This window comes from Drepanopeziza brunnea, assembly GCF_022702325.1.
Source record: "Drepanopeziza brunnea f. sp. 'multigermtubi' strain 214-2 chromosome Unknown ctg11, whole genome shotgun sequence".
In the NCBI taxonomy this organism is placed as follows: Eukaryota; Fungi; Ascomycota; class Leotiomycetes; order Helotiales; family Drepanopezizaceae; genus Drepanopeziza; species Drepanopeziza brunnea.
This window is the reverse complement of record NW_027094074.1, coordinates 313,834-328,209: the sequence shown is the minus strand read 5'-3', so window position 1 is coordinate 328,209 and position 14,376 is coordinate 313,834. Positions and strand designations below refer to the sequence as shown.

The 14,376-nt window shown below is 50.3% G+C and overlaps 5 protein-coding genes across 5 annotated transcripts; 3 read left to right on the top strand and 2 right to left on the bottom strand.

Moving 5' to 3' along the window:
- Window positions 1-18: 18 nt before the first annotated feature.
- Window positions 19-5,712, top strand: L3040_006383 (uncharacterized protein; the record flags this gene model as incomplete). Its single annotated transcript, XM_066154088.1, has 4 exons — window positions 19-42; window positions 114-173; window positions 238-2,169; window positions 2,233-5,712. 4 exons carry the CDS (start codon window positions 19-21, stop codon window positions 5,710-5,712), a joined length of 5,496 nt encoding a protein of 1,831 aa, XP_066011075.1.
- A 1,118-nt stretch (window positions 5,713-6,830) lies between these two features.
- Window positions 6,831-7,931, bottom strand: L3040_006382 (uncharacterized protein; the record flags this gene model as incomplete). The annotated part of the gene is made up of 3 exons (XM_066154087.1): window positions 6,831-7,160; window positions 7,238-7,604; window positions 7,747-7,931. The coding sequence occupies 3 exons, from the start codon at window positions 7,929-7,931 to the stop codon at window positions 6,831-6,833; spliced, it is 882 nt and encodes a 293-aa protein (XP_066011074.1).
- Window positions 7,932-8,554: 623 nt separating this feature from the next.
- On the top strand, window positions 8,555-9,769 carry L3040_006381 (uncharacterized protein; the record flags this gene model as incomplete). The annotated part of the gene is made up of 4 exons (XM_007289166.1): window positions 8,555-8,603; window positions 8,657-8,782; window positions 8,868-8,968; window positions 9,026-9,769. 4 exons carry the CDS (start codon window positions 8,555-8,557, stop codon window positions 9,767-9,769), a joined length of 1,020 nt encoding a protein of 339 aa, XP_007289228.1.
- A 1,611-nt stretch (window positions 9,770-11,380) lies between these two features.
- Window positions 11,381-12,316, bottom strand: L3040_006380 (uncharacterized protein; the record flags this gene model as incomplete). Its single annotated transcript, XM_007289165.2, has 1 exon — window positions 11,381-12,316. The coding sequence occupies one exon, from the start codon at window positions 12,314-12,316 to the stop codon at window positions 11,381-11,383; it is 936 nt and encodes a 311-aa protein (XP_007289227.2).
- Window positions 12,317-13,557: 1,241 nt separating this feature from the next.
- L3040_006379 (uncharacterized protein) lies at window positions 13,558-14,373 on the top strand (the record flags this gene model as incomplete). Its single annotated transcript, XM_007289164.2, has 1 exon — window positions 13,558-14,373. The coding sequence occupies one exon, from the start codon at window positions 13,558-13,560 to the stop codon at window positions 14,371-14,373; it is 816 nt and encodes a 271-aa protein (XP_007289226.2).
- Window positions 14,374-14,376: the final 3 nt, after the last annotated feature.

The window sequence follows — 14,376 nt, the reverse complement described above, 5'->3', positions numbered from 1 at the left end:
TTTGGCAGCCCCTGGATGATGGATGACTCAGCATTGAAGGAAGTTCCCACTTGAATAATCTACTCTCATCCTCGCAGCTCTCGCATCTCATATCTCGTATCTCTCAACTCCAGTGGGCTCAGTCGCATCTCAATGGTCGAGCGGGGAGGGAGATAGGCTCCGATGGGCCACACGTGAGCAACTTACCCTTTCTCAGCCCGGACTGACTGGACTGAACTGGACTGACTGGACACCCAGACGACATCGATGCAGAGAGCCCTTCCCAATTACCAGAAGCTTGCACGGCTTGGCAATGCAGCTCACGTGAGCAAGCTCAGGTCCAAGGAGAGGAGGGCACAGTTGGCCGAGGCAGCAAGCAATCAGCGCTTCTTCAAAAGATTCGGTAACCCTGAGGCCACTTCCGTAGAGCAGGCCCAGAGGAAGCGGCATTCTCTGCGTGGAAAATCCCACCATGAAGAGGGCCATAATGACGAGATCCTCAGGAGCCAATGCGACATTGCGTTCAAGCTTGATCCCAACTCCGCTTATCTTCTCGGTCTCTTCATCGCGAAGACACTGGCCCCGTCTGATCAGCATGATACCAAGGTGGATGTCAAGCCGGTCGAGCATATCTTGCTGATCCACTCGCTACCTGCGCTGAAGGCGGACACGTATAGGCAGCTAGTGACTCGGATTGCTCGAGACTTGGCTCCGTTTGACATCCTCGCTCATTCACCGTATGTCATTCCTAAGCCTGGCCAAAGGTGGGTGGCTAGACTTGAATTCATGTCACCCACCCTCGTCTCACTACATCACGAGTTCAAGCTGGAGATTGAAGGCGCGCAACCAAATTCGCTGCACAATCATGTCGGTCAGGGCAGAGAAGACAAATGGCATCCGAAGATTCCGATCGGCGGGATGATTCGTGGTAGGGATGAGGCAACAGCCCTGAAGCTGAGGGCTGCCGCGGAGTGGAAGCTACGGCTGGAGAAAACGACGTTGACGCCGACTGCACTGTGCATGAGGACTAGACAAAACTTTTCTTATGCCAGCGCGGATGAGATCGTAGGGGCTGAGTGGACAGAGTGGCCTTTATTGGGAGATTCAGAGGAATCAAGACTCAGAAGGGATCAGGCGTTTTTGAACGGTGATCACTTGGTTCCGTACATTGGGAGATCTTTTCCGGAACAAGTATTGGAGATGCAAACGAAAGGAGAAAACTTCCGGAAGTCATGGAGGCTGGATCTGCCGCTTGATGGGGGAAAGGAGCAGAAGCTACAAGTGCTATCGAAAGACAGTTACGAAGAGCCGCTTCCTGACTCTGGACTCGAACTCTACAGACCCCTCCTGCATGACGAAGGCACCAAAGAAAACACCCAGCGCAAGTACCTCGTTCACAGCGAGTTTTCCAACAAGCCTCTTGACAAGCCCTCAAACTCGGCGAGCCTGGCCAATTCTGTCCCTGGTGGAGATGTTGCGAGAGTGATTATATCAGGTGGAGATGAGGAAATGCCGGGAAAGTTATCACAGGATCAGAAGGCGTCAGTCAGTATGAGTCCGGACGCGAAGACTGACGCGGAAGTCAAGTCTGCCCCGTCAGAAAACGAAGCCGCTAAAGAAGAGGCATCAGTCTCAGCAGATAAATTTTCGATGGCGCAAGACTTAGAGAGCCAGGAGATTGTCCCCTCTCTTCCTCCCGAGAAGGAACCAATGAGGTTGGCATACGTGGGGGAAGAAGCTAGACTGGACAAAGAATTCGGACACCAAGATGCCGAGAAGGAAGCTGAGAAGCAGGTAGCCGAATCCTTCGCCTCAAAAGATAAGATGTACAGGCCGGAAGCGCAAGTGCCTGAGTGGCTGCTTCCAGCGATGTCAACTTCAGACACCCCGGAAAGTGGCCAGCCCATGCCGACAGAGTCAAGCGATGCTGAAGATATCGAATCAAGTCCGGCTACTGGTCTATCTAAGCAGACAGAAAATACAGATGAAGGGGGCGACAAATTGCTCGATTGGGTTGGTTCCAGCGAAAATCACGTCAAGGGAGAAAATCCATTAACCGTTCCCGAGGAATCAAAAAAAGACGGATCGGTCGAGGAGTCATCTCCGAGGCTAAAGACCAAGGAAAAGAAGTCCAAGAATATCAAACAAACCCAACTGACTGAGAAGAATAATGTGGTCGAAGATATGGAGGTCGGTGAATTGCTAGGTAATATCAATTCCAGCAAGGATCTTGCTGACCGAAAACCTGTACAGTCTACCTTTGGGCACACGAAGAAAGACGAATCAGTGGTGATTTCATCACAGAATCTGAAACAGAAGAAGAAGAAGAAGAACTCCGAGAAGACCGAAGCTGGCCAAAAACTTGAGCGAAACGATGTGGACGGAGACAGTATTGCGCTCAACGAGAACCGCGTAGAAGGGGAAACTGAAATATTCGTTTTAAAGGATGTGAAGCAAGAGAACCCAGCCGAAGTGTCATCTCAGATTCCGAAAAAGGAGAAGAGGAAGAAGAAGGAGAAGGGGAAGGGGAAGGGGAAGCAGAAGTCTTCCGCGACTGAAACAGCCCCGCCAATATCTCCTGAGAGGGCATTGCGAGCTGGACCGGAAGGCCCGAGCAAGGTAGCGGATATGTCGCCATTAACGGCAAACAGCCATCATTTGCCATCTAATCTACTGTGGAATATATCTTCGGAAAGTGCATTCTCGCCCAGCGACAAAAATTCCAGCAAGACAGCGGCTGCATCCACCAAGAAGTCGCCGTTTAGCCCTCTCTCACGGATTTCTCTAGATAAATTAGTTCTGCCCGGCACTGGACTCCCCAGCACACCAGAGTGTGAACTTACCACAAACAAATCCCCTACACAGACGCCTTCTGGACTCCTAGAGACAACTCCTGAACAGCCAAAACCGATCAGTACGGGAACTCTCAAAAACGCACCGACAACAACATGCCCGGCAAACCAATCTGCCATACAGCCATCTTCTGTGTACCAACGATCGTTTCTCGAGAAGCGACATGCAGCTAGCAGGGAAGCTTCGCGCGATGAACCTGATGCAATACCGAACGCGGACGATGCTTTGAATTTTCGGAATTATTTGCGCCGAATGTCTGCCCAAAAATCAGTCTCAAGCAACGCAGAATACTCAGCCGTGAAAATTAAAAAACCAGCAAGCACGTCAGCCAATTCCCTGCAGTGGTTGCAAAATTACGCGGAGCGCGAATCTTTACGGACAGACAACGGTTTACCCAAATCGCCTGAGTTAGCTGCGAGATCAGCAAATGCTATGAAAGAGGCCATGCGGCTTCTGGAAATGCCCATCAATCTACCCGGCTATAGTGGGAAAAAAATTGAAAGAAAGATCTTGCCCTCTCGCCCTGCTTCTGATTCAGCAAATGGCCGAACTCCTAACACTGCAACGGTCAATGGGCACTCTAAAATGTTTCAATCGCCCAGCCGTCTGATAAAGTCGACAGAAAGCTCCATGCCAGTGCCACTTATGGAGTGGGATCCAATGCTAAAAAAATGCGTGCTTGTCAAGGCAAACTTGCAGGGTATGTCGGAGAAGGCAATTGCCGAGTACAGGCAAGCTCATGATTCTTTAAGAGCGACACTTGAGAGATCAGGAAAACTAGATTCCGCATCGGAATCGGCCAAAAGGACCATGTGCTTTGCAGATGAAGCAACATCTTCACCGCAGCGTACGGAACTCCCGTCTGTTTCGATATCACCTAGAAATGAAGCCAGCGAAGAAAGGTTGGTTGACAGCCAGCTCAGGCAATTATCAGTGGACGAACGAAGACAGCAGTCCACTGGTGGTACGATCTATCCCCCACCAGACTCACAAGTCTCGAATTCACAGCTAGTGACGTGGGATGGCGTGGAAGGCAAATATGTCAAGTCAAAAGCTATGTTCGACGGCACTGTATCTACCTCGTCCCTACTCCACCAAGTTATTGACAGACAAATCGCTAAACTCAATGCCACACTTCCGAACAGGCCCATCGGAACGAAAGAAATCGATGATCTGAAGGCAAAGCTAGAAGCTAGCGAGGCCCGGGTTGAGGAATTAAAGAAGAAGCTTGCACCTCCATGCAGCCCAGAGTCTGATTGGTCGAAACAGAGGTCGAGGGATGGATATGCTTCTCACAACCAGCCAGACCAGGAATTAGAAGCGGGAGTCATGAGGGATGTTACTGTGACTGCAAGGTATGGCGAATGGCGGCGTCTTGCCTTCTTCCACCAAACGCAGCCACATAAGGTATCCCAAGAGGATGTTCGCAAAGCTTGGGAAGACGCGGTAGAAGTCGAACGCCGGGTGAGCGCTGAAATGGAGGCTTCAGCGAGCAAAACTGAACCCATCTCCGAGGAACCCGGACTTCCACGCAAGCCTTTTCTTGCTCTGCGAGTACCCGCCGCCTCTCGCGAAGATCCCGAGTCAGATCCGGCCTGGAAGAAATCAAGCACCAGTTGTTTACGCCCAGACCAAGAGACACGTGAGATGGTAACTAGCGATCCATTCGAGAAATTTCCAAAAAAGTTACCTGGACAACAGGAGTCTCTTTCGGCGAACCCCCAGCTGAAAGCCAACCTCAACGATCCGAATCAGCTGGCGAAACTGGCTCGTGATCTTGAACAGGAGAACCTAGTTCGGTATACTAACAGATCACCACATTTGACGGCAGAACAGGAGAAAGAGGCGGCAGGCGCCCCACCAGTTTCTAATCCGAGTATTTCGGGAGCCACCCGGAATGAAGTGGAGGAAAGACATAATACGTACTCTGCTTCTGGATTCCGGACGCTCAATATCGGGACGCCCATTGAAGATCCAACGAAGCCTTCTGGAGTCTTGGTACCGAAGCATCAGAAACACAATGCAGAAGCGGGAGATTTTGTGCTGACCAGAAACCGTAAGCGGAAGGAGCGGATGGAGAAGGTGGGGGATGAGGAGTCCGAGCCCCGATATCAGTCCAAAAGCCGAACCGCTCGCAAGAAGCCACAGTCGAAATTCCAGCCCAAAGTGCTGATCGATGATCCAAATTGGATGCCCAACAATGAAAACCTACGAGCCCTTGGTCTCGGCTCGGAGGACGGGGTCATGAAAGCTGCCAGCCGCGCAAATATTCATATCAAAAAACCACGCCTTAGCACCAGCGAAAAGTGGGCGCTGACATTCAAGAAGATTGATAAATTTGGCAGGGAGTTTCAGAAACTGCAACAAGAAAAGCATCGCGACGTCGGGCTGAAGGTAGAGAAACAGGCGGTAAATGCAATGGATATTAAGTTCCCGAGGCAAGACCTCGATCTTCCTGCGCTGAAGGAGTCTCATGCCATGCGTGGTGGTAGTGGTGAGACTGAGAGGGTGTGGAAACCGCATGTGCAGGGAGAAGAGGAGAGTGCTGAGGAGGAAATCGGCTATTCAGACCAGAGAGGGCAGAACGGTGCAGCGGAGAAGCCGCAAGGTCTCCCTCATGACACCAAAGAAGCGCTAGAGAAGCTTAAGAGCACGGTATCCGCAGAGAAAGGGGCACTGATGACGGGCAGCAAAGAGGAGAAGAAGCGGCTCGAAAAAGCTCAGAACAAGATTCAGAGGACGAAGAAAAGGATCCAAAAAATAGAGAAGAAGATGCAAAAAACTGAGAAGAAGATTAAGAAATTGGATAAGAAGTTCGCGAGGATCGCGAGGATCGCGGATATTAAGAACCAGGCTGCGAAGGTTGAGACGGTGGAGTAGGATGGAGAAGAGGAGCTGCGAGAGGCTGGACTGGGGGTTGTAGCGCCTTCCGCTTGTATTTTATGCTCGAAGAAGCAAAAATGAGGAGGGGGATGTGTATAAGTAAGTCCATAAGTCGGCGACTAAATAGTAACAGAGAGAGAGAGCATGGAGCACCGGAGTTGGGAAAGCAGGTCAAGCATGTAAAAGCACGCCGAAGCGGCATTACATATATATGTGTAGTAAGTAGTATGTACAGGAAACGAAGCGCTTCGAGATTATTGAATGTATGTACTATCTATATCTTAAGTAAAAAGCAACGAAGGAAAATGAAACTTCTCAGACTTGTACGATACACATCTCATCTCGTCCTACTACACACCTAACTCCTAACTAGAGCTACCTTAACTAGCTCAGATATAAATCCTGCTTACTTACTAAGGTAGGTATATTACTACAGCACATTACTTACTACTTACTACATTACATTACTTACCCTGCTATACAATAATTCATAACTCCAAGCGCCCCCCCTAAATTTTTTTTTTTTAAAAAAATAATCTCTCTTTCGCAAAAGAAAGCGTGGGCAGCCAGCCAGTCCCGTCTGTTTCCTCCATCGATCGATTCATTGGTTATAGTCGTACTCCGTACATCTGCCGGGTGTTCTTTGCCATTGCCTTTGCCTCTGCTAGGGAAAGAAAGGTGTTTATGTTAGGGGTATGTAGGTGAGTGGGTGGGTGGAAGAGAGTCATGGCGCTTTTCGTTTTTGTATACGCCGCTGGATTGCAGGGACGGGTTGGGCATTCTTACGTATGTATGTATGTATGTATATAAGTATGTATGCTCTATAAAGTTCAAATGACCGAGTTAACAGGCAGATTGAAGTGATGCAGTATGCAGAGATGTGGAAAAGGCTGGCAAATCTCGACAGGTAAATGGATATATGAGTAGAGTTAGAACGGCGCATTTCCTGACCTCTTTCTTTCTTTCGTACGAATATTTCGTATCATGTAGTATTATACACGGCTAGGCCCGCTCGCTCAGCTCAGCTCAGTACAGTGGAGAGTTTCGCACCCTTCCTTTTCCTCTTCTTCTTCTTCTTCCCCCTTCCCCAGTTTCCCCTTCAAGTTATTACATCCCTACTTCCCCTTCTTATCCTCGTACCCCTCCGTAACATTCAACCCCAGTCCCTCGGAATCCAGATACACCTTGTTGCGGCCTCCGGCATCTTGTAGGATTTGTGCGATTGCCCGCGCATTCTCGATACGCTTCAGATCAACGTACGAGCGCGACTTCTTGATCGCGTCTCCGATAAGCTCGGCCGAGCGGGCTTCTCCCTGCGCGCGAACCACCATGGCTTGTTTCTCCTGGCGAGCCTTGTCAACGACGAAGGCAGCGCGCTGGGCTTCTTGCTGGGCGACTTGCTTCGCTTCGACAGCGGCGGTGAATTCGGGGGAGAAGGCGAGGTGCTGGGAGGGACCGGGAGTTAGCATTGAAGATCAATGTATTTAGGTGCCATAGGTTCGTGCGTGTGAAAAGTGCTTACGGTCAACGAAACATCATCGAGCATGATGTCAAACCTCGCAGCCCTCTTGCTTAAATTCTCCCGCACCAACCTCGCCACATTTTCACGCTGGGTAATCAGCTGGCTGGCATTGAATTGCGCGACGACACTCTTCAACACCTCGTTCACAATCGACGGTAACACGCGCTCGTCGTAATCGGTGCCGAGTGTGCGGTATATCTGGGGCAAAGCGTCGACGCGCGGGCGGGAGAGCACACGACAGGTGATATTGACCATCTGTAGGTCCTTGGTGCCGGTCAAGGAGGCGACATTGCGAGGTTTGGCGCGGACATCGTAATCTATGGGGGTTTCAAACCAAGGGATCTTGAAATGGGTGCCTAGGGAGCAACTGGGAATTAGCCATGTTGCCTCCAGAGATGTTGACATGAAGCAGTTGAGTCTCGCAACCGAGCTTTTTGTGGTGGGCAATGAGAGGAGGGAGGTTACCTTCGCCGTATATTTGCTTGCTTACTCCACCTATTCTCGTGTACTTGATAGCTCTGTGACCTCCGTCGACGTTGAACAGGGCGTTCTGCGCAGCGAAGGCAGCTCCTCCCAGCAATATTAAAGATCCAGCAGCGCCGCCCATTCCTTTGGGTGATGGACCTCCACCTTTGCCAGCCTGGCTGGCCATTCGCTGTAATCTCGCAAAGACATCCTGAGGGGAGTTCGACATGGTGGCGGAATCCTGGGCTGTATTGAAGTTGGGTTGGTGGTGGTGTCGATGATCCAGAAGTTGGGGAATCTTAGCTCGGAAGATCCAAATATTTACTAGTGCATTTAGTTCGGAGTTAAGTAGCCCCGTCTCGTCTTCAGCCTCATCACAACTCGACGTCTATCCAACAGAGAATTCAAACTTCTAAGCCTTCAAACGACTTCCCACAACAACGTCGCAAAATCGCAACATCGCAACTCCGCAATACAACAATTTCGCAATACTGGGAACTAACGGTGCGTGCGCGGAGCTGGGCCAGACGAGTACGAGTACGAGTGCCCGTCAGTACGAGTGCCCGTCTGAAAGAGGCAGAGGCAGATGAGAACAGTAGAATAGCCAGAAACACTTCTTCAAGACTTTTTTCTGTGCCATTCAGTCCATTTCTACAAGTGATCTGGTCCAACCCGCAGCGCACATCCTTGAAAAGACCTGCTTGCCCTTGCTGTCGCTATTGCAGAGGCGTTTCGTGATCTTGCTCTCTCTTGCTCTCTCTCTCCCTTTGTCTGCTTGTCGAACTCGAAAGAAATACATGCAAACGACTCGACTCGACTCGATTCGCCTCCACTCGACTTTCCTCGCTCGAAATGTCGAAAGCGCCCTCCAAATCCGTGTTCGTAGGCAATATCCCGTATGGTGAGTAGTGACCGACCGCATCTTCTGCCGCAAAACGGACTGACAAACTTCAGGCCTCACCGAAGAGCAGATCATACGCATATTCAGCACGGCGGGAAAGGTGCTGAACTTCCGACTCGTGTATGATAGGGAGACGGGCCGGCCCAAAGGATTCGGCTTCGTCGAGTTTCCAGATTCAGGTGCGTATGGTACTCTCCTCCTTTGACCACCCTCACTCACCTCATATCTCAAATCACTCACAACTGACTTCTCGCTCTTATGAAGACTCGGCCGCTTCTGCAGTACGCAACCTCAATGACCACGAAATCATGAATCGCAAGCTGCGCGTCGACTTCTCAAATGACGGAGACAATGGCGATGACAACGTACGCTCTCCCTCTACTCCGACTCGAAAATATATGTACTGATATATACATACACAGTCTGCTCCATTGAACTACCAACACCAACCCCCTCCTATGCCCATCGCCATGCCTTCCAACGGCTATGCCGCCCCCTCTCCACTCGAGGGCCCCCCTCGCGGAGCACCCTCGTCGATCCCCCCTCTTCCCCTCGGCGTCGAGCTTCCCCAAGGACTCACTTGTCCCGATGCCATCTCGCGCACGCTCAACACCCTACCCCCAGCTCAACTCCTTGACGTCCTCTCGCAGATGAAAACCCTCGCCACGACCGACGCCGCCCGCGCAACCGAACTCCTGCATCAAGCCCCCCAGCTCTCGTACGCCATATTCCAAGCCCTACTCCTCATGGGCCTCGTATCTACCGAAGCCCTATCCTCCGTCGTCGAGCAAGCATCCGCCGCGCCGCCTATGCCCCAGCCTCCTCCCCAGCAAATCCATCAACAAGCTCAACATCAGCCGTACAGCGCGCCTCCACCAGGAAACTACCCACCAGGCTTCCCGCCACCACCGCCGCACATGAGTGGACAGCTAGGCATGCAGATGGGCACGCCGTCTACGCATGTGCAGGGATACCCACCACCTGCTCCTGTGCAGCAGAGACAACAGCCGCCGCAGCAACCTCCCCCGCAGCAACAACAACAGGCGTTGCCGAACACGGAGGATCTGATGAGGCAGGTTATGGAGATGCCGCAGAGCATGGTTGACCAATTGCCACCAGCAGAGCGGGCGCAGATTATGGCACTGAGGGCGCAGTATGGACGATAAGTCGACGGGGAGGGGATATGCTTTGGCTTGGGAGTTTGAGGTGGTAACGAGGATGCATTTCTCCCCCCTCTCTTAATGGAATAGGGACACAATCTGGCTTTGGCTTTGGCATAAGCTAGGTTAGGCGAAATTTGGGGTGCGGGATCTTCGTTGGGCTTAGGCGGGATAGAAATCTAGCTAGCGCTGCCATTCCATAATTTCCATCAAGGCAGAGGCGCCAAATGCAAAGACATCGTCCGAATACCTCTCCTCTGTTATTTTATTATTATTATTTTTTCCGCGCACGAAGAGGCTCTTTCAGTAGCTCTTACTAGTAATGGGAAAAATAGGCTTCGTCGCATAGCATAGTCGCAAAATCAAAATCAAGAGTCTACGCAACCCCCCAACAAGCATACCATACTCGTCGTTCCCATCGTCCTCGCTTACCAGCCCAGCCCAGCCAGGGGGAAAAAAAAAGTGTTGCCCTCCAATCCAACCACATTGTATCTCCGACCGCACTCGAAATGGTTGGTGTACAGCCAGCTCGATCGAGCCACTCGTCAAATTCATAAGCCACAATCCACAGACCATAAGGGAGAGTGGTCTTATGCGTCTCGAAGCTACCTCCAGAATTTCAGCTCTCCATCTCAATTATTTCCCCAATGCCTTTTTTTTTTTTCCCTTTTTTTTTTTTTCCTCTTCAACCCTCAACCCTCAGCCTCTGCCTCGTAATTCCTTTTTCCTTTCTTCTTCCTTCCTTCCTCTTTCTTCTCAGACTCAGACTCAAACTCATCGACCATCGATCCGACGAACCGTAAGCAGAACATAACAACGTCGTAGGAAACTCGTATACACATTCGTATAGCAGTATAAATCTGTTTAAAAAAGAAAAAAAAAAGAAGAAGAAGAAGAAAGAAGAAGGGCATCTCAGACGGAGAGGCCCGAGGAAGAAGGTCGAGGATCGACGGAGGAGCTTCTTCGGCTCTTGGCGAGAGATGAGTGGTCGCTTGATTAGGTACCGGTACCTAGGTACTCGCTACGTGCAAGGATGGAAAGGGTCTGGAGATGTGTGTGAGAAGATTATTGAGGAAGGAAGCAGTGACGAGACGAGAAGGGATGACGGGATGGCGATGACGATGGCGATGGCGAAGACGATGGAAATGGAAATGGAAATGGAAATGGAAATGGAAATGGAAATGGAAATGAGGAGCTGGTTGATCGATTCAGACCTAAGAGTCGGAAGAGAAAACGAACAGCATGTATATATATGGCAAGCCTGTTATATTCTTTTCTTCGGCTTGCAACGACCGCCTTCTGATCACAATAACAATTAGACTATATGATCTCGCTTCAAAGTACCGAGGCGATCGCGCGCCTTCCCAGAACGTCGGTAATATCCACAGGTAATATTCGAGTAGCTGCTGAAGCTCACACAGCTTACGGGAATAGAAAAGAAGTATCTTGAAGCTCGACGAGTTTTTATTTTTTGGTAGATTGATGCACAGCAGCCAAGTATTCGCTCCGGTCCGCAGGGTCAAGCAGCTTGTTAACATATTGCTGCCATGGACGTCGGCTTTGAAGCCAGAAACGCTCCATTCTCCAAAGAGGACCGGTTACATGATCTGATCCGGGTTAACAAAGCCCCGCACCAAGCCCCATGCTGGCCCAGACATCCTCTACTCGATCTTGGTAACACGCGAGAAAGGCTTTGAGTGCTTTGTCAGCGGCATCCTTCGAAACATGCCACATGAAGATATCATAGACGTGATACAGCCAGTATTTGCCCTTAAAGTTCGAGCTTTTGCTTGCCTCTGCCCTCGGCAATACAGCGAAGTGATCCGATTTCAGCCCGAAGAACCTTGGAGGATCCGCGTACGGCAACAAAACGAAGTGATCCGAATTCAGCCCGAAGAACCTCTGAGCATCCACGTATCCTATCCACAAGTCGCCAAATGTGTCGTCTTGGAATACCGGCGAGGCCTGGGAAAGCTCGGGTGGCGTCCAAGTAGGCTTGAAGGCGGCCTTGGATGGTTTATGGTCCTTCAAGGCAGCGACGAGTGCCGGCTTTGGCGTGAAGGTCCCGCTTCGAATACGCTCTCGGAGATTCTCAACATATTCGTCGGGAACATCGGACAAGGCTCTGCCACGGTTCAACCCAAAATCAAGAACGTATTTCTTGCGAGGCTGTTCGTCGCTCTGGGGTGGCATTTTCCGCTTGTTTCCAGCTGCGCTCTTCTGGGAGGCAGGAGAGGCTTGTGACTCGGTCATATGGGGCAGACTCGCTGGGGATCGTGGAACTTTAGCCGCGTCATATGCTTGCAGAGCTTTCTGCAAATCCCTAGAGTTCTTTGCCATATAGCTACCTCGCAACCATTCTATGTAGGGCAGATCACATGCCTCGATCTCTTGCAGCGTCTTGTGTTTGTGTTTGCCAAAAGTATGCCGGTAAACCGCTGCATAGGCAGGGCTGCTTGGCTCTGATGCCAGACCTGACGGACTAGGATGAACTTCGGATTTCATCAAAGGAAGCACAGCGAAGGTGTGTCTCAGAGGATCCGGAGGGGGCATATTCGATCGCGGTTGACCAAGAGTCGTAGGATAATCAAGGGCTCAGAAGAAACCGGGAGAGTGAGAGAGAGAGCTGGTGTTGATTCAAGAGGAGGAGCGAGGCTTAGCTTAAACACACCTGGCGCTAGTCTGAGCCGCGCTTTCCAACAGAAAATGAGGTTGCCAGTCGTCTTCCTGCCTTTGCATTCAAAGAAGTAAAGTGAATATCATGGAGGGAATCAGGCTTCACGTAGTACAAATCTCATATAAAGAAGAACTGTATAGAGAGATAGTAAGAGAGGGAGAGGGTGAGATTCGTCGTGAAATCGAATGTATATGCGTGGCGTTTTGCTCAAGGAGGAACATCCACTTGTCTATAAAACAAAAAAGAGTGCTGAATATGTGACCCGGTCACGTGATAGATACTCATAGCCATGGGCCAACAAGGCAAGCTATCCTCTTATTCACACATTCCCACGACTGCACTATACCGACTTGCAAACCGACATTCTTTCTCTAAATTTTGCATTTTCCGAAAAGAAAAAAAAAATCTAAATCTCTGATCAAGAATCTAATCATCCAAAGGATTTATTTCACTTACCTTGTTTGATCTAACAATCTGTGACCAGCAGCTAGTAGAAAGAAAGACTGAAGTCCTTGATCTCCTAGTAAGCCAAGAGCAAACCGCACAAGTATCATACCTTGAAAAATAGCTGATAATCCGATCGCGTGAATGAGTTTTGAGTAAGCTGTCATCTCCTAAATACCTTAAATATCTGATCCGCTAGCCATTTCCGTGAGCGGTCCTCTCTCAATGCAAGATATATCTAACTTGCAAAGCCCGAGGCAGGTAGCATACTAGTACTGAAAATTATATTTCAAACCTGGTTTCTACTGTATACTATCCAGCTTATATCTATTGCGAAAGTGTGTATAGCCGGCCGATGCCTTGACGAAAGTGGCCGAATCAATGTCGTTCGTTACTCTTCGTGGTGAACAAGTCAGCACTGAAGGCGGATGATCTGCTGAGGACATTCAGAGCAAGCTTGGCTGTTCATTGAATCAGATGATGTAGCGTATGAATAATTGGAGCCGCGGGCTTATTGCTTCGATTCTATTATAAGATCTCCCCTCCACGGATGCACCATGTCTCCAATTCATACCCAGCCAGCGAGCCCAAATTCATCGAGTTTACAGAAAGCAGAAAAGTCAGTTACCAATTCTCAAATCACATTCGGTATTCGAAGACACGAGAGTTCACCATGCCGCAAATGCAAACCGTCCCGGAGCTCCGGATGCTGGACGTCCTGGTCCAGATGTCCATCCGCCAGTGCGTTGCAGACGACGAGGAAGCCCTCGCCGCAGAATTTTCGAAGTGGAATATGAGGAAGATCGCAACACAAGAGAAGCTCATGTTCGAAGATAAGTTTCCGACCATCCTGGCCAAGTACTGGGAGCTTGAAGGGGTGGGTCGCAAGACCTCGGTGGAACTGCTGGTTGAGATCGAGGCGGATATTGCAGCGAAAGGCCCACTCTGTCGTAAATGGAAATTGCAGAGTTGGATTGTATATTATAGGACGAAGCACGCCAAGATCAAATCGTTTTGGGAAAAAGAAGATGAACGAGAGAGGGCCAAACAGAGAGAGGCTGTAGAGCTTTCAACACGAAATGCTCGCCGAGCCCAGGAATCGAGCGGGCCAAAGACACCGAGTTCGCGGCCAAGACCTCCTACCAACAAACCCATCTCCCGGGAATGGTGGATGGTCGACGGTATGTTTCGGGAATCCATCATGCGGGTTCGGGAATCAATAAAAGACTTCGAAGCTCTAAGCGGATCTCAACGCAGCAGCAGCGCGAAAATAGACTACGGTAAGAACGTATCCGCACTGGCCCTTCTGCGGCGTGAAAGAGCCTTTTTCGACAAAAAGGGGCTCCGAATGTGGAAGGAGTACAAATTCCCACGGGCCGTCTTGACGGAGTGGAAGGTCCCGGCAGATCAAGACCTGAGCTTCTTGTTTCACGAAATTGAGACCGGAGGAAGACTGGGCCAGCTTTGGAATATAGATCAGCGTGGATAACGG